The following is a 22,228-nucleotide window of genomic DNA, read 5'->3' as shown; positions in this document are numbered from 1 at the left end:
CAGGTTTTGTTTTCTTTTTCTTTTCCAGTTAGCAAGGAAAACAATTAAATTGCTCTAAACTAATTTCAGAACGTAAATACTGTGCCAAATCAGCATTTGATATCTTGCTTTGGCTGTCACATAAAAAAATTCAATTATTTACACTGCTTTAGTCACACAAAGGAAATATTGGTTTGCAAAATGCAGTGTTACCCTATGTATTCCTCCTGCCTAGGAAAATAAACAATTGTCACAATAGAAATGAAAGTCTGCTACAATTCCTTATGCACACAGAAGCTCATAATCACAAGATGTTAAAAATAATTACTTTTGCATTAATGCAGAAGTACAGATGAAATCAAGTCCAAGTTTGATTTTCAAGATCTAACAGAAGCCTCTAAATACCTTCTGCAAGCCAGGTAGCAGCCATCAGCTGGAGCTTGGCTGCCATCCTGTATGAGAGAAAAAAGATCCAGTGGAAGAGCCCAGGCCAACCCAACATGAGCTGGGATGTGGGATTCCTGCTATGCTTCTGTGACAGTACAAAACCCTTCCAGGAAATGTAACACTGGTCAAAAGACATTCAGCAGTAGTCCCCACCACACCTCCAGCCTTTGTTAGTGATCTTCCAAGTAGGAGCCTCTACAGCATCATTCTCTTGGGGAGGACCTTCCAAGCCTGAACTCCGAGCAATCCATGTCTTTGGAAGCAACCAAGAGAGTAAAGTTTACTTGCAGCAAGTAGGCTGATTCTTTCCCTCCTTTTTTTTTTTTTTTTTTTAAATAAGATTTATCTTGCCACAGGTTTTTATGCTGCTGTAGCCAGCCTGCAAGCATTTTGAGATAACAGCATGCAGTTAACAAGATTTGCAAGTCAGACGTGTTATAAAAATACACTCTAAGTTATGCAGAATCAGTGTTACACTGCCTGCAGGAGATTGGAAGCATTGCACTCTGGTAGAAAGCACAGCCATGGAGAGAGATAAATACACTTAAAACAAATCTTTTTGTCCAAAGACAAGCTCAGCCTACTCATCTCCTGAAAGAAGCAGTTAAGCAAAAAGTGGAGAGTTGCACATGGAAGCAAATAGAACACTGCCCATCTGCACGTGCTGAGCCTCTTTTTCAGCTGAGAACAGGAACACAAGGAAAAAAATTCACTGCATTTTACAACTTGTTTGTCAATTGAGCTAGAGTAAGTGAACGTGAAGGCTCTTTACACCTCACAGCTGGGGCAGTCAGATAGATTATAGCTTAACCACCATGAAAGTTTAAGCTGCTGTGAAGTTGGCTTACACTAAAACACTTGATTTCATGAAAAGAAAAAGCAAAAAGCCTCCATGATCCTCACTGAGCTCATAGCAATGCTTGCACTTGCTCACCAAGCCATGCTGAGGATGCCCAGGGACAGTATGCCTGCGATGGGCACCAGCTGGGAGGACAGACTCTCCTGCAGCCACCAGACATTACCAGAAGCTTGCTTAAGGAACAGAACAGTGCCTCCACTACCAAAAATACATCCATGATGGAGATCTCTCAGTATCCTCATGTGATGCAATGCTAGATGTTACGGAAGTCCTGCACATGAGGTTTAGCCGCCCCATGGTTGGGCAAGAGGGGAAAGAAATACCTCAAACAAAAGCAGGTGCTGCTTTGGGTGCTCTCTCCACAGCAAACATTGATGCTCTGGAGATCTACGTGTGCTGTCAACGTATGGATTTTCTTCCATATAGTACATAAGAATTTTGTTTATATACTTGGTTCTGATGTGAAACACAGACATTAAAGCCCTTCCTTAAAAGCAGGGAGGATACAGCTTACAGAAGGACCTCCAAAACTTTAATAAAAGTGTGCTATGTAGTTAGTACCTAAACAGAGAAAACACTTTTGTTCTATTTAAATTTGAAAGCATATAGAGTTGAAATGAAATCACAAACAGACTTTGATTCATATGTTCTGCCAGGACGAAGGGATTACCCCTTCTCACCTGTTAAAGTGCACAGCCCCTCAGAGGCAGGGGGCAGCACTCTAAAGTCATAATCCTTATCAGAAGAACTGCAGAATAACTGTGATGCTACTTTGTAGTTTGTTTCCATCTCTAGACTCTATAGACTCTCTTATTTCTCTAAAAGATTAGAAAAAAAAACAAGAACATAAGCGAATAATTCAATTTACATAAGAACTTAGTTCAAGGGGGACTTACACAACCCGAGCCTCAGAAGAAGAGCATGACTGAAAAAGAAACCACTTGATACCCTACTGCATGTACAAAGCACATCATCATGAAACACTGCAGCTCAAAGCTAATTCAAATCCAATCTAAAAAGTCAAGGAACTCTTTTACCAGGGGAAACCATCAAATGACTCACGTTGAAAACAGAAATCCCTTTCCCTTTAATTTGTGCCTATTTTTATCCCCAGCATTTGTTGATTTCCAGAGCCTGCTTCACCCAACCTGACCAGCACGCTTATTTCTATGGCAATATCATGACCTCAGTGAGGTGTCTTGATCTTAATACAACATCAAAACAACAGAAAAAATTGGGGATGTAAAGGATGAAGGTCTGGTTCCTGCACTAATACACAAATCCAAACACAGAAGGAAAAATACAAACAAAAGCTATAAACTGCTGCAATAGTAAATTTCCTTTGTATATAGTCTGCTGTAGGAACAAGAACAAAATATGTAACTTACCCCATCGGAAAATCTGATTCACAGAAAGAGTCTTTCCTGTGGGTGAAAAAAGTTATAGATCATATTTTCCTGCGTTAGAAAATACAGTTAACAAAATTTGGTATCAATGTCAGAAAATGAAAAAGTATCTTTCACGTCAAATCTTTTTTCCCCAAATAAAAATGGTTAAGACTATTTGATAAATACATATGTTGTTCTAACTGGGATGGATTCAAGTGTTATTTTGTTACTCATACCTCTCATCCAGCTGCATTAGCTCTGAAGATTTTACAGAGCCTTCTAGGAAAGTGAGCACCTTAAGAGCATGCATAAAAGAAACTGATTCAAATGGAGACGTTTAGAGAGAGAATGAATTGAGGGGGTGGGTGGAAAATGAATGTGGTTAAAAACTTAGAGAACAGCAGCTGGTCTGGCTACACTCAGGACCTTCCACTGAGTTACTGCCTCTCTGCCTGGTGCTCTCCTAGGGGTGATAACACCACATGCCCACTGTTCACAGCCTGCACCCAATCAGGCATCTTCAGATTCCCTTTTCAACAATTGTGTTCCCCAACACTTCCTCATACCATTCTTTAAGCAGAAGCCTTGGCAAAGCTCACATTTATCTTTTAGCACTCTACAGATTCTAGTGTAGGCTCGTAATGAAGTTCGAGTAACAAATACAAGCAGGATATAAAGATCTAATAACTTACAGAATTGAATGAGTTGACAGTTATCAATGGAACACCAGCATTAAACAATTACTTTATTCTCAGGGATAAAGGAAATACAGAAAGTTTCCAGTCAAGAAGAGGAAGAATAATGCCACCTCTGGAGTCACTGCAGTGCCCTACTCAGCTGCTGACCTGCACTCAACCTGTTGTGACAAACAGGGATGCACATGGTGGAGCATCACTGACAGGGCTTCTGTGTGTCTGCTTCACCATGAGACCCATACCTCTTTCCCATTGCAGGTACAGATGGGCATTAACAGACCGTAAACATTCTGCCATTGTGTAGCCTTGGGAAAACCAGAAGGCCCCCATGGACACCTTTCCAATTAGATAGGGAACACCAAACATCTTAAAGTTTCCTCAGTTTTTTTTTTAATCTTATGGAAATGAACAGAAGAGCGTTGCGTGTTGCCTTACACTTAGGCATTGAATCAACTCATTTAGGGACTGCTATCTGTGGTGTTTGGGCCTCATTAATTTTCTCTTCCAAAGTTGCATTCAGACACACTCAGGCTTTTGTCTATTGCTGTCATCGAGGCATTTGCATGCACTAATCCATGACAAATGGTTTCATTTGATGCACATTGGATTTTCTTGCCTGCCAACTAGAAAGATAATAGAAATACCAAGAGAAGCTAAATTAAAACTAAAGGAGTTGCATATTTTTGGAGAAACTCAAAAAAAACTTAAGATAAACACCACCTGGGCAGCTGAATTTGCAGAGAAAGGGTTGAGGTTTCAGCCATGGAAAGCCAGTTTCTAAAACACAGCTTTTTTCCCCAGGTCATTAAAGCCTCACAAAAATACAATATTACTACAGAAATAATTGTACTACAGATGTGAGAGCTGCTTAGATGCAATCATTCTTTGTCAAATCATGCACTGGCACACTGAAACCAATTACAAACTCATTTGTAGACCTCCATTATCTTCAACTCATCTCTTCAGTTCTCATTTTTGTGCACGATGGTGCCCTCTTAGGTGACTGACCACTCAAATTTAAAAGCAGCCCATGGAAGCAGCCAAAAAGTTCTTCATGAGTTTATGACACTCACAGTGAAGAGCTTTGGTGTAGACCTACTGGCTTATAGATTTAAGCAAGATTTTAGTAAAGACCAGTACTACTGGCCTCTATTGCAACAGCAGACTGAGAAAGCTGATTTAAGAAAAAAAAATAAGAGCAATTTCTTGGAACAGAAGTCCTCCTTTATGTTCAGTGATTCTGCATACTAAAACAAGAGTGGTATCATCTGGAACATATGAGAACTTCTTTGAGTTTGCTTTGGTATTGAATCTGTCTGAAGTCATAGCTGTTATTGATGATTTTTCTTCAGCATTTAGGGGAAAAAGGTGCTAAACAATAAGTTCCCTTCATTTATTCTTGTCTTATTAAAAAATAAACATACTAATCAATGAAACTGATTTTCCAAATAAACCATTCTTGCTTGCTCCCAAACACTTAATTAAACACAATTAACTCTTGTTTGTTTTGGCAGCCAATTAATGTCACGATCAAATAAATAGACTCCATGAGAAAAGATTATAATTAATAAATCCCTAACAATACAGTAAAATTACACTGAAGCTTTGCTTGACAAAAATACTTAGTGGCATTTTTAATAGCATTAATGAGGTCACTGAAAAAAAAAAGTTATCAACAGTACACCAGAACTTGAAAGGCCCAGTTCCTCACTTTCCAACAAAGCATCGTGTGTGATCTGAGGTGTTTCCCAATCAAGTCCTCCATCTGTATGGCTTTCACTCAGTTGCAAGTTAACTAACAATTAGTTAAAATCTCTCTTGTATCTAGTAGATTTACAGTGAAAGCTCTTGATTTGTCGCCTACAGAATCTGAACTATTGATCCAATAGGGTTGTGTTGGATCACATCAAATGACAGATCAAACATTTTTACTGGAACCAGCAGCTCTCCTAAAAACAAGGGTTACCATTTAATGTGTTTTAACTGCCTATTGCATAACATACAACAGCTTGTGGGAAAAATATTAAGACTCGATTTCTACAATAAGTTCAGTCTGAATGACCTTCAGTGGGAACTGCTGGTGTAGATCAGCCTTCTCCCAGGTTCAAAGTCAAGAGACCACAATTAGAAAATAATTGAAGAAATTATGTCCTGCTTCACTTGATGATTCTGAAGGAATGAGCGAGTTCCAAGCCTTGGAAGAACACTGCCCCTTGGGTAGTGCAGAACCTTTACTGATTAAGCCATAAGAGTGCACTGAATTCCAGAAATGCTCAGGAGCAGATGGGTGTCTACCACTGGAGTGCAAGGTGCTGGGATCACAGCAAGCATTTAGGAGTTGATTCTTAAAATCCTGATTTATTCACATTAACCAAAACACTAGCAAGGTCCTTCTTTTGTGCCACCAACTCACTTCCCAAGCACATCTAGTTTTTGGCTTTCTTGTTTGTTTGTTTTTTTCACCCTAACAAAGGAAAAAAAGGATTATTATGGAATACTATGAACAATTATCATCAAATAGTAGCCACAGTGATCTTATCACTGGAGAAGTGACCTTCAAGGACAGCAAGACTTGTTTTTTCACTGAATGCAAAGGAAAAGAGAAAGACTCCTGTTCTGAAAGGAATACAGAACGTGAGAGAGAGATGTCAGATAATCTTCTAAATAGAGCATAGAAATATGAGTCACAAATACATACATGGGGGCTTTGTGACTTCATTCAGCTTAATTTACACCCCCAATTCTCCATTGTGCATCATTGACTGAGTCTAATAAATTTGGAGTCCAACAGTGCTGCAGTCGTAACAGTGCCTACCTAGAGCACAATGAGAAAAAGTCTCCAGCACTGCTACCATGCAAAAAAAATAATTCCAGCTGGAGTGAGCTGTTCTATACAGAGCATCTGGAAATGGCAAAAAAAGCTGATTCCCATCAGGAAAATAGATCTTGCTCGCAGCAAAGGTTGATTTCACAGCAGTGCAGAAAAGAAAACATGCAAAGAAATCCAAAGATTGTAAGAAGGATAGGATAAAACAATATGAAATGTAATGGGAGAAGAGACGCCTATCTTATGGGGAAATGCACTTGGATATTGCCTTTTAAAATATAAATGAGTCTTGGATTTAAGTAGGCTAATCATTAAAGGCAAGCTTCTGATGTTATCAGCAGAAACACTTCTGTGCAGAGCAAACTGTATTGCCTTTGGGGGTTATATTTGTAGGTGCCAACTTTTCCTTAGAGCTCAACCACCACAGTATGAATTCTCACGGTCTTTAAAACTGTGACAGCAAGCTACAAATAGCACAAAGCTTCAAGAAGTCCCCTCTGTGATTCATGGAGCCCCAGGGCAGCTCTAGAATAGGAAGGTACTGCATTCAGAGGGGCAGCTCCAGCCCTGCAGAGGGATGTGCCACACTACTGCCCGCATGACCGCCCATAGAGAAGCCTGAGGGGGGACTTGAGGTTGCATGAGCAGGGGGTACCAAACCTGAGCACAGAGAAACTGCATCAGTTGCACCTGTAAGAGACAGCTCTGCTCTTACAATACCACTGTCAGCACCCTGGGCTCCTGCTGTCACACAACAGGACAGCAATGCTCACAGCAGCTCGTGGAGCCACACTGTGCACAGTGGGTATCCAGTGCCATCAACGCGCCTTGGTCACGCTGTTCTTCACAGCCCATCGAGCTGCAACACCTGCTCCCCACAGCCCGTGTTGCCTCCCTGGATCAGAAGTAACGAGGCAGCTCAGCAGTGTGACCGGTGACAGCTTTCCTCCACCTGCAAACAAGCCATGCACCCATCTCAGGTGAAGGAGAGAGGCACTTTCCTGCCATCCACCTTCCATCAAGGGCTGTATACTCATCGGCAGTGATGCAGACTCTCTCCTCCATCTGAGGGACAGAAGACCATTAAAGTAACAGCTCAGTGGCCCTAGAAAAACAAAGCCAAGTCTCTGGATGCAAACACCCCCTATAGCCATGTTTCTCTTATTTGGATGTTTGACTCCTCAAAAATCAGAGTGCAACACCTCTAATACAGCCTGCTGCTGTCAAGAAGTGCATTGCACAAGATTTGCAGGCAACTCAGCGTTATCATGCTGGCAGCAGCCCTACCTCAGCCTGAGGCACTGGCTTCATTACATCAGTTCTCTGCCTACACAAACCACAAGCGTGTTCATCCACTTATATCCAAATATATTGTGTGGGACCAGGAAATGCAGTCAGTACCTCCAGGCCGGATTGCTTTACACTGCAGTAGGTAATTTCACGTTTTCTAGAACAAATTGTGAAGACCAGAGGTGTACAACAGAAAAGCATTGAAAGAGAAAGAATTCCAACAAGCACCTGTGGGATATCAAGCTGGGTATTTGGGATTGTCTGATTCTGAACAAAGCAAGATGTATACAAACACACAGCGTTAAGCCCATTTACTGACATAAATGAGAACTGAATCAGGTGTTAAAGCTATCAGTTTGTCTCTCCCAATTAACACAGCATGAAGCACCAGTTGCCAAATTTCACATCCATGAGCTGATCTACTGCACACAGGTGGAGTCATTGCACGCCATTATGGACACTGTATAATAAAGGCAACAATTTGCATTCCATTAATCATATGGTGGGAATATGATTCTCACAAACCATATACTTCTATGCATTAACTACCTAGTTCTACATCTGCTTCTATCAACACCAAGAGCAAAAAACCCCTGTTAAATCCATCCTCCATATCTCATTTGGCAAGCAGAAAATAATCTATTTACACTTTGCTGGGGAATGAGATTCAGACCAACATTCTTCCCAGGCTGTTTTGAACTGAATAGCCACATATTTAGAGCATATGAAAGTAGTAGTCTTTCGAAATGGGAAAATATGCAGTTTCCTCCAGAGGCCATAAAAAACAGTGGGAAGGCCAAGATCAGAACAAAGATTTTCTGCTCACTGTCACAAACTCAAGTTTCCATAAAATGCTGTCTACTAAGAAAGATGCTCAGAACACTTAGGTTGATGTTGGTTGTTAACTTGTGCAGAATTGCTTTGATAGATCAGATTTTCTTCCTCACAATATGTGGTATAGACATTCCTTGAGATTATTTCTAATGGGTACATCATTAATAACTGCCACAATAAAGATATTTTTATATTTAGTAGATATAGATTCTAGCCATCCTTGATTCAGTCTGTGACTTCTTCCTCGGAATAAACTTATTTTTAATTAACATATTTGCAAATGTCAGCACTGCTATAGTAAGTACATGTTTCTGCCTGTGTTTGCTTTACATCTTTATGCTGTATGCAAGACTAACCCAGCATCCTTTATATGTAGCTAATTATCTTGCATGAACTTACAGGCTCCAGTGTGCTTTCCTGTGTTTTTAAGCAACACATGGCCAGTATTGCCCACTGTGATTCAGTGCCAGCTAACGGGCCTCGCTGGGTGCAAGACATCCCTCATTTATGGAACAAAGCCAGAAAATCCACTAAGAACTGCACACTATACAGGTTTTTAAATTATTATTTTTAATTTAGGAAAAAAAACCTGAGCCCCTTTGCTTTTTAAATATCTCATTTTCCTGCCAAATGCCAGCATCTACTCTCTGCCTCTGGGGCAGAGTCAATACTGTCAATCAGATGATCAATGGACTATCACAGGCACTTGGCTAACTCTGCAAATCACAACCTGTCCACTCTAATCCTCAGGCCAATTCAACAGCTCTACAACCGTCTGCATCTTACAGCTGAAAATGGCCAATGTGGAATTCTTCTCATTACTGCCAGTTCTTATTAAATCACACAGAAATGACATGCTTCTAAAAAAAATGAAGGTTTTTCCCCCCCCCACAAAGTTATATTTCCCATGAACGCTTTCGTACATCCTTTGTCTAACAGTTTTCATGAAAATGAAAAAAATGTATTAAAACACTGCAGACAGTGATGTGTATTACCCAGGGGGAATCACACTGCAAAGGTGTTCAGTTAGCTTACTCCAAGTAAGATCCTCACATTCTGCTGGAAAAACCCAAAAACCCACCCTGCCCCCCTCTTTTGTCTCAACTAAGAAGGAACACCATGAGTTGAAGTACTTAACAGGAGCACTGAAACTTTTTGTTAATGAGACAAGAAGGAATCCAGGGACAGGTACAGACAACACAGAAAAATCCATCTTAACATCGAGCAATATTTACTGTCCTCTTACTACCTGTGCTCTCCTGCCAACATCTCACAGAAAATACAGCTCCAGTCAATTACCAACACCGCCACGTAAAATGGTTTATCACATTTGTTTTCAGGTTTGTACCTTCTGCCAAGTCATCTAACCGAATAAAAGACCTGAATTATAAAACTGCATTCTAGACTGAAAGGAAGATTTAAACTTCTATGATTGCACATTGTGCGTAGACATTTATTTCAATCCATTCGGATGCTTGCTTAAGAAAGTTTCAGGAAGGGAATAGAAAAGAGCAGAAATATCTGATTGTAAACTATATTGCCCTTGATTTCCAGTGTTTCAAAATGGAATTGACCGCAGCGCTACAGATAGGTGTAGTCACTGCATTAATCCACTGAGTTCAGTTCAAGTTTATTATGCTAAATCCACTCCATGAGGATTTTATCTTTTAACTGCACCTTCTTGTGCTCAGTGAGACTTCTATTCATCAAGTATGAGAAGCACATGACTGGCTGGAATTTACCTTTTTCATCATCTTGTACCGAAGTAACCCCACAATGGAGCTGAACAGCTCTGAACTGTTCTTGTTTTAGAGCTTCTCATTATCTATGGAAGATCACAAGCTGAAGGAAAAGGTATGCTGAGCACGCTATTGATTACAGCTATATTTGCTGATTCAATAAGTTGAAATTTCATGTACCAAATATTAAATTACTGAAATTATGTATTGGTTCATCTGCATCCATTTTTTACTCACTTTTATTTAGCTGAACATTTTAATCTTACTTACACAGTGACTAACTAAAAGTAAATGACGCATTCCTAATATTATAAATATGAAAAATAGGGGGTGCTCAGGGACTGCAGTTGAATACATTAAAATCACTCTGTTTGCTAATTAACATATTTCCATCCCTTTTACATACAACCTTTTCCATTCAGTTGATAGACTGCAAATTCACTGCCTTATAAAAAACACTCCCTTGATTTTCTGTTGTGACAGCGGAAATTGCCCAAAATCTGGAAGAGTTTCCCTAAAGGACGCCTGCTTGCTGGTACTTCCCAGGTGCCACATAGTCTGAATCAGAGGTGAACATCATGTCAAATTCCACTCATCTGTCAGTGTAGTGGATTATTTCTTGAGAGACTGAAATTGGCTGCCTGGGATCAGAACACCATCAATCTTGTTCACGTAGGGCGCGGAGATGCTGCTGAGAAAGGCTCGCAAGAGGGAAAGCTGGGCTGTTTCTAAGTAGGTGATGAGGCAGCTGTAAAACCTTCACTCTATCTGCATCTCATCTCTGAGTGAAAGATTTTGTCATATTTCGCATTTCCCCAACGCTTGGTATGCACTCAACGTCTCACTGTTCTTGCCTCATAAAGGAGGTGATTTTTCAAGCTTAGGCAAATGTTGCAGAGTTCTGAATCTGTCCAGCTCATTTTTTCTCATAATGTCACTTTGTTTCAACCAATTTTGCAAAACAAGATTACATTTTCCCTTTACCTATCTGCTTAGCTGCACCCTTTTTTCTTATTGCCTTCGCTGGAGGACAGATTCAAATAACCAGGAGTAATACTCACAATTGAGTCATAACAAATATTTCTATCATTTCTCTGTAAGTGCCACTCAGACTTCAAAGGCAGCTGGTAAAGATGGTGGTATTAGATGAACTAGTACTATCAGAACTGACCTATCGAAGACTTATGTCTAGTCTTCTGTACTATGCATATTTTATTGCAGGCAAACTGGACTATGCCAAGAAGGATGATCTATGACTCTTACACAAGGGAAATAGCCAGGAAAACTTTGGGTTGCTAAAAATCTGCAGTTCAAGACATGCTCTCTTTGAAGGTAGGTCATTAGATTAAGAAAGATTAAAAAAAAAAATCAAAATTTTCTTTATTAAATATTAAATGATGAATCATCGCAAGTTAACATTTGCCATCTTCAATTTCTTAAGCTCTTAAGAGCTCTCCATTCTGTGGATCTGGATTAGTAATACACCACTCTGAGCCCATCTAAATTCAACCAGATAACACTGCTCTAGAATATGCCAACTCCTCAATTTTTAAACACGGCTCATTCTCTCCAAAGCACAACTAACAGTTGAAAAATTAACGATCAATTTCTACCAATAAAAAACAGAAGTGCAATAAAACTAATGTGCAGCCTCTGTGGATCACGGTGCTAAATGTGTCTGAGCTCTTCAACGCAGACCTGTGGGACTAACTCCAACCTTACATGTGTTTAACTCCATGGGAAGACAAGCCCAAACTCTTTTCTGAGCTGCACATCCCCATTGATTTTGAGAGATAAATTTGAGAATCTTAGAAAAGCTCTCTCTTAAACAACCTCTGGTGAGCAATAGAGACTGAGGAAATGGGGTACCAGCATTCCAAATAGCAAAACCTTGTTCTGTTTGGGTTTGATACTGCAAATAAAGTTACCCAAAACTACTGTCACTATGCCTTTTTGAGTTATACGCTCACTCCAGAACTGCATGAGAAGGAGATAGAAATAAGGACAGAAACTAAACTGTTCTCCAAAAGGAGATTCCCACGTTGGGAAGTTGTTAGAAAACAGCGTTTAAAATAAATATTCTGACAGATTGGCAAAGTGCAACACATGTTTGACCAAAAAAAAAAAATAATCATGCTCTGTAACATAAAGGCAGTCAACCTAGAAAAGTTAAATGACAAAATGGGTTTTTATGATTATTCAGTCATTCATCAAGATAGACACGAGCATGGCAGAAAGCCTGCAATCTTGGATCATCTGTGGAATGCTGTCAGTCCTACCTGGTCTGTGCAGGTGATGCTGCTGGAAAGTGTGATGGAGGGATCCCTGACAGAGCAGCATTGCACAGGCACTTATCCACAAATACAGGACCCAGGACATTGCAGAGACCACTGCCATTCTCTAAACAAAATATTAGACAGACATTATTATCCATTGCCTTGCAGCACATAGAATAGTCAGCTTCCATTACAACAGTATTGTTACTTTTCTACTTCTTTTGTTCAAAATCTTTTGTTGCCTGCCTATTCCCCCCCCCTGCAGGATGCAATTGTCATACAACAAAGGTCATGTCCAAAAAAGGACAGTTGCTGTAACACTATTCAGGAGCCAGGAGAACTTTAATAATTCAGTAACAAAAATGAAACTGTAATGATCTGAGGACCAGGGGAAAAAAAAAACCCACAACAATAAGGCTGGGAAATTTTCCCCATGCTGGTCCAAAACCTAATTCACAGTTGTAGGAAAAATCAGTTAAAAACACTGATATCCAGACAACATCAAAACTAATATAAATGCCTAATAGATAGGCATGTGATGTTATCAGGCATCAAAGCATTTCAAAAACGTTCCACCCTGAAGACTGGGAGGTTCGTTCTGCCCCAGAAGGTAACAGATTATTGTTTTTTACTTTTGCGAGCATTAATTCTTAATTATGATGCTGTCTGCTAAAGAAAGTAACCGTTTCTCAGAATTATCCTCTAACCCCCAAGTACAACCAGCTTTCTTTTGTTTGACCAGCGTGTGCACAGCCTGGCTGTATCCTGCATTTCATACATTCTCTGTAAAAGCTTTGCTCTTTTTCACAAGGCAGGTGTGTCAAAATTTTACAGAAACTCTTACAGGCAAGGCAAAGAGCACTTTGTTTCTGTCTCCCAGCGCTGACATACTTGGGCATCCAGAACAGGCAATCAAGCATTTCTACACTGTATTCACTATTGTACTAGCTGCCTGAATTTTCCTCTGACTTTTCAACTTCAGCTCTTCCCCAACGCCTGCAAGGATCTGAAGGCTTGCAAGGCTCAGCTACGCTACACATCGTCCAGTTCCCTTAACAACACCTTCTGCTGCATTTCATATTGCTAAATTAATCAAACTTGAGGCACTCTCCTTATTCAGCCAATGACACGATGCCATTTTCTGTCTAATAATCCAATCAGCTGAACATCGTTTTCACAGGGGAAGAAAGACTTAGAGATAAAATCTCTCGCATAGAAAAACCGTGCCTTTACAAATAAAGGTGAAAGTAAGAATTCTGTGTGTTCTGTTGGGGGGTTCTGCAGCAGGAAAATCAGCAGCATGAAAAGAGAAACTCAACATCTATGAAATATACGCAAGAAAATTTTTTCCCCCAAATTTTGAAGGAGTAGACATAGCCTCTGGGTAGCTTTAAGACTAACTGTCAGGAGAGAGCCACATAAACTGACAAATCTAATTAATAGCAAACAGCAAAACATTGTTTTGATCAGCATGAGACTCTTCCTTCCCCCATTCGGAGTATCTGAAGCACTACTCAGCATATAATTGGTTCCACTGCTGACAATTTACTTCCAGCATACAGCGAACTCTGCTCCTCTCCTCAGACCCACTTCCCTTGCAAAACACATTCTGTCCCCTGAGCTCAGGGTGCTCCCAGCAGGCTCCCCATGCCTGCAGGAATTAATGCCTTTATGCCACATTTGGTGCTCCCATGCTTTTTACACGAGGGAGAGATCACAGGGATGCACACAGGAATGTTTCAGGCATTTAGGTTATTTAAACCAAACTTCTGAAATCCTGGACAAAAAACAAAGCCAAACTTCCACAGTCTGCTAAATGCTCGTGTCAGCCTTCAGCTATCATGTTCCAAACCACATGGACAGCAGACTTCCTTAACCCACTCTCTTTTTCGGTGCTTTCCATCTCTACCTTTTTCAAACCTTTACCAAACTGTTCTACTATACACTACCTTTGCTGAAGCCCCAGCATTTCCTATAAATCTTTCTTCTTACTCTCATTTGTCAGCACTTATGACACACACAGTTCTATGCACAGATCATCTCCTCGTTATTAAGAAACACAGCAGCAAGTATTCCTCCTGTTATTATCTGATGAGTTTCAGATCTGCTTTCTGAATCCTAAATCCTAAAGAAGCTCCTTACCTGAGTAATCCAGCCAAGAGCAGAGCACTCTATTAGTGTTCATTGGAAAGGTCTAACACTTTTTAAAATCCATCTGCACCACAATAAGGGATTTCTAATAGCTTCCCAATAATCTTCTTTATCAGGATTACAAGGGAAAAAAAAAAAAAAAATCTCGTTACAAATCCTGTTCCCAGAGTAAAGACGACATCTGAGCTCTCGGGCACTGCCGTCAGAAAAGTGGCCGAGGTTTGACGGGTGGAAACCTTCTCATTTTCACCTTTAAATCATCTCCTAGCATCACCCTCTGCTTGATGAGACCTCTGAAGCGATCTTGAGACAATTTGCAGCTTCCAGGCTACTTAAAGACGAGGAGCAGTTTGCATTTAAAGACGGAGCAGCTTCACTCCAGTGCAGGCAGTGCAGAGTCGGGCAGCTGTACGTACACTGCTACAGGATGCTGGAAGTACCGGAGCCTATTTCAGTGCATCCCTGCTCAGGAAAGTATCACATGCCTTAAAGTGACACAGCTCCAGATCGCCCAGCACAGTGCTGGGGCTGCGCTGTCCCCAGGCGTCCCCCCACACTTGTTGGTGACAGCGTCGCAGCCCTGAAGCAGCCACTCCTCTGACACACGCGCGTGAGCTCTGCACGCTTGCAGAGCTTTGCTACACCTCGCTGTAAGTGGGGGGGGATGGGGGTGGGGAGGAGGGGAAGTTTTTTCTTCCAGCACTGCCCCTGTACCTCGCGGACAATAGGAAGGAGCCTTGCTTTGATGAAGCTGTTTTTTGTGACAATTATTTGTTACACTTTATTTATTGTCCACATCTGAAGCAGCCATTTACAGGAACGGCGTGGTTTCCTCTCCTTCTTGTACCATGTGTAATTATTTCTTAAAGAGCCACTCTACATCCTCAATGCCATTCACTCTGCTTTATACCTCTCAAGCCCGTCTACAAAAGGAGGAAGGTAAGGAGACAGAACAAACTTCCATTTTAAGAGCTCTGCATGCACACTGTAATACAACACTGTTTTTTTTTTTTTTCCCTCCAACTTAACCTATTGTAGAAAAGCTTTACTACCTTCACTGCTTACCCGCTCCTGACACCAACAATAGCAAGTAACAGCAATAAGTGCCTTTCTTCTCAAGCACCTCACTCTCTGCACCAAGGACAGATGTCTCCGTGGAGACGCTTGCTGAGAGGTGTGACAAGTTTACCCGGTGGTGCACACGCTCCCCTGGAGCCCCTGTGTCATTAGGTAATAAGCACTGAGAGTTTGGCCCCACCAGCACTGCTTTCCACAGGTCTCCAGCACAGTGCTCAGAGCAGCTTTGCCACAATAAAGCAACAGTGATGTGGGATGAAGTGACACAGGAGGGAAACGCCCCAGGCTGCCACTGCCACAAAACTCCTGGTAGGTCACTTATGGCAAGCCCTACAATGGCCAGAGATGCTTTCTGGTACTTTTGTGTGGAAATATACAACTCTGGTTTGGTTGGGTACACAATATTCTCCTCAATAAATATTTTCTCATCTTCCCCAAGAATTTCCTTAGATACTGGAAGAAGGCCAAGATCTGGAGCAGTTGCTGGCTTCAGAAAGGTCTAGATATTTCCAAAAGCTGCTGCTAAGAGAAGCAACCAAGACACATTGATTACTGATGTCCAAAGAACCAACCTGGGCCAGACCACAGCAGGAGGTGATGGGCAGAGAGCTGGTGGTTGCAGCAGCCCTGGTTTGCTGCTAAAGCCACAGGGAGGCTCAGTACCTTCCCTCTTTCTACAGGAAGATGGAAGCTTTCTGCAGTACCTGAGGGGCAGGTGATGGGAGTTTATTTTAAAAAAGCACCTATTTACCAAGATGCATTCCTTCTTGGAAAGGTGATGAAGGGTATAGAATGGGGAGGTGTGAGGCAAGAGGCAGGAGCGGGGCCTCAAGAAGATCTTCTAGGAAAGTAAAAGACCCCCTGGACAGCAGGAGGAATCAGACAAATTGTTACCACACACCTTGGCAGAGGAGGCAGAGACAGATTTATGCAAGATACAGATTTACATAAGGTACAGCAGAACTGTCACTCTGCCAGGCACTGCTAACTCCCAGCACCATGAGGCTAATGCCACCATAACCCCTGACAGATGCTGCTATTGCTCAGGACAAGCTCTGCAGAAACATGGGACATGTTGCTTTTGTGGGGAAGGAGGGAGATCAGAGGAACAGAAGAGAATATTAAACAGGTTGCACAGTCTCTTCCCCACCCTGGCTAACAGCATTAGCTGGGAACAGGGGCAGCCTTGGCAAATCTTGCAGTAGCATCCTCACACCTGTTTTGGTGTTCTTGCTGCCAGTTTTAACTTTCAGTGGACCAGTAAGACAAGAAAAAGCTTCTCTTATTCTGTCTTCAGCTGGGCACACTGTCTTCTTCACCTGGGACTGTGGGGCTTTACTTTTGCCTCCTTGCATCAAGCATCACTGACTTTGACAGGAAGGGGATGCTTCCTTACAAGCACCCATGGGATAGTGTATTGAATTTGGAGATGCTAACACTGACAAGGCCAGAAACAGAAAATATGCAGGAAAATAAGATAGGAGTCAACGGTCTGCACATTTCGAAATCCTTTGTCATAACAAAGAAAGGCTGAAGGAAATTCCTTTCTAGAAGGAAGAGGCAACAAAAGGCTGCACTATCCATCCAGTATAATGGCAGCTCCATCCAGCACTGCAATAGGATGGACCCAGGACCTGCAGTGAGGAGACCAGCCCCTGGGTTGCATGGTGTCTGCCTGGGAGGGGAAATGGCAAAAAGCAAACACAGGTCAGGGAGAATTGCAGGTTGCTCACCCAGAGGCATCGATCTATAAACAAGATATTGTTTGTCCCAAAGCGTCTTGTAAGTGGGAGTACAGGGAAGCAGGGTGTTCTAAACGCATTCTTGCCCCATCTCCTTCCAGACATTTGGAGAAGCTTGCCATCTGCTCAGCTCAGAACGAAGAAAGGCTTTTTAGGTATGGAAGAGGCCAGGGACAATGAAGGTGACAGTGCAGTTTTTAACTTATGCTATTTACAGTGAATGCTCTTCTCACATTGGCCTGGTCTTCCCCCCCCATTTGGCCCATCCACCTCCACTATGACACCTGATGGCAAACAGAAAAAAAGAACAGAGACCAGGAGTTTTGAGCTACCCTAAACAAAGAGCAATGGAAAACTACCTATCCACTACTCTGATTGAAAAACTCCATGGGGTTGCCAGCAGGGCTGCCAAAAGCAGACTGTTGCACTCAGGCGATATTTCCAAGGTGAAAGTAGGTTGCAAAGGGTCAGCAGGCATCAAACTGCCTTTGAGACAGGCTGCCTTACACAAACAATGATTGTATTCACAAGAAGAATAGCCTTTTCCTCCTGGTTCCACCATTCATCTAAAGATGCCAAGCGGACGACAAAAATAGGCAAATAAAAATAAATGCTCTTCACTCCCCGAGCCTCTATTTATCACAAGTTTCCATGCAGACAGAAAAGGAGAGCATATGCAACTTGGGCAGACTCACACAGACAGCAGATTGGGACTTGCACCCAAACAAGGGCCTCTGGCCTCTATTTTCTCATGCTGCCATCTCTGTTCCTCTCCTCCTCCACAGACGCCTTTGCCCCATGTAGAGATTTAACACAACAAATCCCAAGAGCTTATTTTACAGGGTTTGAAGAAGGCTCAGCACCTTTGAAATGCAAAGCTCATTAGTTCTAGTTCTCCTGGGACAATGAAGCTTTGGTTTTCACAGATTGTGTTCTCCATCTCACCCAGCTGCTTCCACCCACCCTACAAAGCTCTTTCCTATACACCAAACTAAGTGTCATCTGCTGCCCGGGTGACAAGCAGTGCACATTGCAGCTCATGAGTACCTACATGTTCCTACTCCAGGTGAGCCAAGGCAGTCTAACAGTACATTTTATCTTATCTTCACTAGCAGGAAAATGGCAGACTATTTTCTCATGTCCTTGTGGACACTTCCAATTATGGAAGTTATCTTTAAAATCCAACAGAACAGAAGTTTTCCTATCCCACCTCATCACCACAGCAGCTTCCAAGGAAAGCCAGCCCACATGAAGAAATAATTGGGCATATGATGATCAGTATGCACATATGTAATAGTCTGAAAAAGCAGCCATGAGCTCTGAGTTAAAACAGCTAAGAAGCAACCCTCAGCCAGGGCATTTCTTGCTCTTGGCCTCTTCCCACAGGAGAACAGGGAACACAGACACTAAAGCAGGATTCTTGCAGGGAAAAGATGAGACCTAGGGACTTCCTAAAACTCATCTGCAAACACAGCTTTGCCAAGAAAAAAAGATGTGAATAAGTTCTGTTTAACACGAGTGCCTGCAGCAATGTTTGATGTTACATGCAAACTCTTTGCAGTCAGTTAGATGCTCACAGTGGTACTTCACTTCCTTTCCAGTACTTTCTATAAGCCCTCCCCAAAAAACCTCACCTCCACACTTTGTCCAGGCACTTTCCTTTTTAAGCCCCCACTATTTTCATTCCTCTTTTGTGAGGGGCCTGCTCTAATCTTGATGTCTGAACTGAATGCATTTCCTTCTCATGTCTTCTGCGATAGTATTAAATTATTTAGTTTGTATTGACAGGTTTTCTTCTCTTTTAGCTTTTCCAGTGAAAAGAAGATGCAGTGATTTTGCTCATGCGTATCCATGCTGAGCATGAAAATCTCAGCTAGAAAGCTACACTATTTTTCATGAAGGAAGAACATCAAAGAAAGGTTTGGTGATTTGTCTGGCTGTGACCACAGCCTCTACTGGCCAAACAATGAGACTGCACACACCCAAAGCCTGCAGAAGCAGAGCTGAACAACAGCATGTGCAGGGAAACCATTACCTGTGTGAGCTCAGGAACTGATTGACATGTTATCATACCACATCATATACAGCATGCCAGGAATTCTGCTCTGTTCCCAATCCACCTATGTAGGCATAGGGGCATGCTCAAGCATACATTAAGATCAGGGCACAGCGCTCAATGGAGAAGCTCTGCTAAGTATAGGAATACCTTGTGGCTCCTTCCCATCATCCTGTCTGTACCACATCCTTGTATCACCCCTCCTTGTTCCTCAGCCATAGCAGCCATGCTTAGTAGAAATTGTTTTTCAGCCTCTCTGAAACACAAAGAAAAGATTCAACCAACAAGATGACACAGCTGGAGCCATTAGAAAGCAAACACAGGAGCACTGCAAGTCACTTTCAATGAAGAGCAACAAAGAATTAAAAATCCAGTGCAAATAGCGATGGAAGGGGGAGAAGAACTGAGAGCAGAGCACAAAAGGAACACTCTCAGAGTTGTTTTTCCTCAGCCTACCTTTAAGGTGCTACTTTTCCTTGTTAAGAAGAGGCCTAGTTTTCACAGTTCCTATGCATGGAAGGCAAAGATTCTGCTTCTTACGTCTTGTGCCAGCTTAAGATAAAAAAGAAAGAAAAGAAGTGAATCTATCTTTGTCAAGGAAATTTATATCAAGAAGTCTGCATCCCAGTTATTTTTAAAGTATATAGAACAATGCACAAAATCAAAACCCCTATCATAATGCAATGGAAAGCACAGCAATGACATCAGAGCAGTAAGGCTCCAAGCTGCAGCAAGTGAGGATTTATTCAAATGCAACAGCTGTAGGTACCAAAAAAAGGAAAGAAGCTGCTTACCTTTAGAAGGCCTCAGGTATGCAGCGACCTACAGCAAGTAACTTCCTTACCTCCACTGCCAACCCCTAAATGAGGTCTGGGAAGGGGTGGATCCTGGCTCCATCCCTTCCATCACTCAGGTACATTGCATGCACCTGAGCTCCCCTGCCTTCTCATCAGGTGCTCAAACACTGGTTCATGACTTTGTATCTCTGCTATGCTTATCTATAACTTGCCTTTAGCCAACAAGATCAGTATTTAAGAGGAATTAACTATGTAGTACATTATCGATAAGCAACGAAATAAGCAAAAAAAATAGCACATAGTATATTGTAAACACAACCACCAAAACACAATCAGGTTCATCACACTATTGCAGGTGAACATAATTACCTTATAATAAGATTTTTGTTTCAGTTATTTTGTTTCAGTTCAGAAAATTTCAAGAAAGAAAAAAAAAACCCAATAACAAAATCTAAGTTAAAGCAGCCCTAGAGAGACGCTGATCATAGTGAACCTGTCAAGTAACAATATTTTTATTTTTTACCAGCTATCCAGCAGCTGAGAGATCATGTTGATCTGAAACATTCAGAATCTCTCACTCTCATTGATTCTCAATGTCTCCATGGCATAAACTCAAGATCCTTCAGCCCCTGCATTCTTACATTAGCCAGTTGAATCCATTAAATGAAGCACTATAGAAATAACCAATTTCTAGGAAAGAACTCTTTCTAGAATTAGCCTGCAGGTTCCCCTCCAGATCAACTAGAACGTTCCATGAAGGTCCAGATACAGCAGCCAAATCAGGGGCCAGGGTACATGGACTGAAAATTAGTGCATCTGTAGTCAGAGAAAACACTTGGTAGTGGGTTAGCCAGCTTCAAGGGATCAAATAGCAGTCTCCAAGCACAAGTTTAGGGCTTACTTTTACTGCTTAAAAGTCAAGTTTTACAGGAAGGTGTAAGTAACTTCTAAATTCAAAACATAAATAAGAGCAATTCAACCAGAACAAAGCAATTGCTATATGCTGGTAGGCAAAGAGCACAGAGAGTTCAGCCACGGTCACTGGGGTGCTTTTGTTCCCTTCAGCTTCGCTACATTGCTAACTTTAAATAAAGCTTAACAAACAATAGGTCTCCATTGTCCCACCCAGCTACAGCAAGACAGACCACTGAGAGCAGCAGGAGAGGCAGGCAGGTACCATGCTGACCACATGGCCCATCCCTGGTCACCCCCAGTTCCTCCCAGAAGATCGCAGAGTGAGGAGGATCTTCCCCAGCTCATCACAAAAGCTAAAAGCACACATTTTCAGCAGTACCCAGAACTTGTTCCTCCAGCCCCAGAAAACTAGATCACCAACCTTAAAATACAGAGGTCTGAGCTCTCAAGCTGGCTTAGGTGTTGTTTCTGACTCCCCCTAACTCTGAAATTTCTTTCTGTAAATTTGTGAGCGTGTTTCTTTACCTCAGTCCTGAAGCAAACTCATCAGCTCAGCCCTCATTCCCAGCAGCTGCACCCCAGCTGGGTCAAGGGAAGCTTTGTGAGCCCAAACACCTCAGCTGCTAATGGGCCACTGTCTGGCACTGGGTCCAGGTGCTCTAATAGCTCCAAAAAAAAACCAAAAAAACCCAACCAAACAAAAAGCCATCACACAAAATTTCTTCAGATAGAATAAAACCCTGTGATAACATGCGATCAGTGTGATTTGGAAAGTGCACCAGGGTGGTTGTGCTGTGTGATAGGGAACCCCAAATGAAGCCACTCTGTCTATGAGCTCAGTGCCCTTTTCTGCTCTGAGATGCCTCCAGGTCCCATCTCTGTGTGCTCCAGTGTATACAGAGTGCTCATCTCTGCCCAACTCAGAACCCATCCTCAGAAAGAGTTCATTTCACAGACAGAACTGTGCTTGGTAGATATGCAAAAGACAAATCCAAAGAGCCAGTTCTGCTCTTCAGCCTATCACTTGCAAGCTCCATAACTGCAGGTGCTACTCTGAACACTTAGAAGTCAATTTACTCTACATTGGTCTCAGCTGCAGAGGGGTACCAGCCCTGGTGCTGCACCTGGGCATTTAACCAAACAACTAGTTTGCAAA

The 22,228-nt window shown here is 41.9% G+C and overlaps 1 protein-coding gene across 4 annotated transcripts in view; it reads right to left on the bottom strand.

The window, feature by feature from the left end:
* The window catches only part of TAFA1 (TAFA chemokine like family member 1), a 202,819-nt gene extending 181,134 nt beyond the window's left edge, over positions 1–21,685 (bottom strand). The window contains exons 1-5 of one of the 4 annotated variants that reach the window (XM_090148408.1): positions 21,598–21,685; positions 19,817–19,912; positions 19,511–19,616; positions 12,338–12,458; positions 2,674–2,709 (exon numbers count right to left, since the gene is read on the bottom strand). In XM_090148408.1, coding sequence (XP_090004534.1) covers positions 2,674–2,709; positions 12,338–12,458; positions 19,511–19,588 — 235 coding nt within the window. In that variant the 5' untranslated portion in view covers positions 19,589–19,616; positions 19,817–19,912; positions 21,598–21,685. Of the gene's footprint in view, positions 1–2,673; positions 2,710–12,337; positions 12,459–14,476; positions 15,122–19,510; positions 19,617–19,816; positions 19,913–21,597 lie in introns of those variants that run through there. The other 3 variants (XM_090148409.1, XM_090148412.1, XM_090148410.1) reach the window with 3 other exon arrangements.
* Between the last annotated feature and the right edge of the window lie 543 nt (positions 21,686–22,228).

This window comes from Phasianus colchicus, chromosome 11 (assembly GCF_987193195.1).
Source record: "Phasianus colchicus chromosome 11, bPhaCol1.hap1.1, whole genome shotgun sequence".
In the NCBI taxonomy this organism is placed as follows: domain Eukaryota; kingdom Metazoa; phylum Chordata; class Aves; order Galliformes; family Phasianidae; genus Phasianus; species Phasianus colchicus.
The sequence above is the reverse complement of the archived record's forward strand: the minus strand, read 5'-3'. Positions and strand labels throughout refer to the sequence as shown.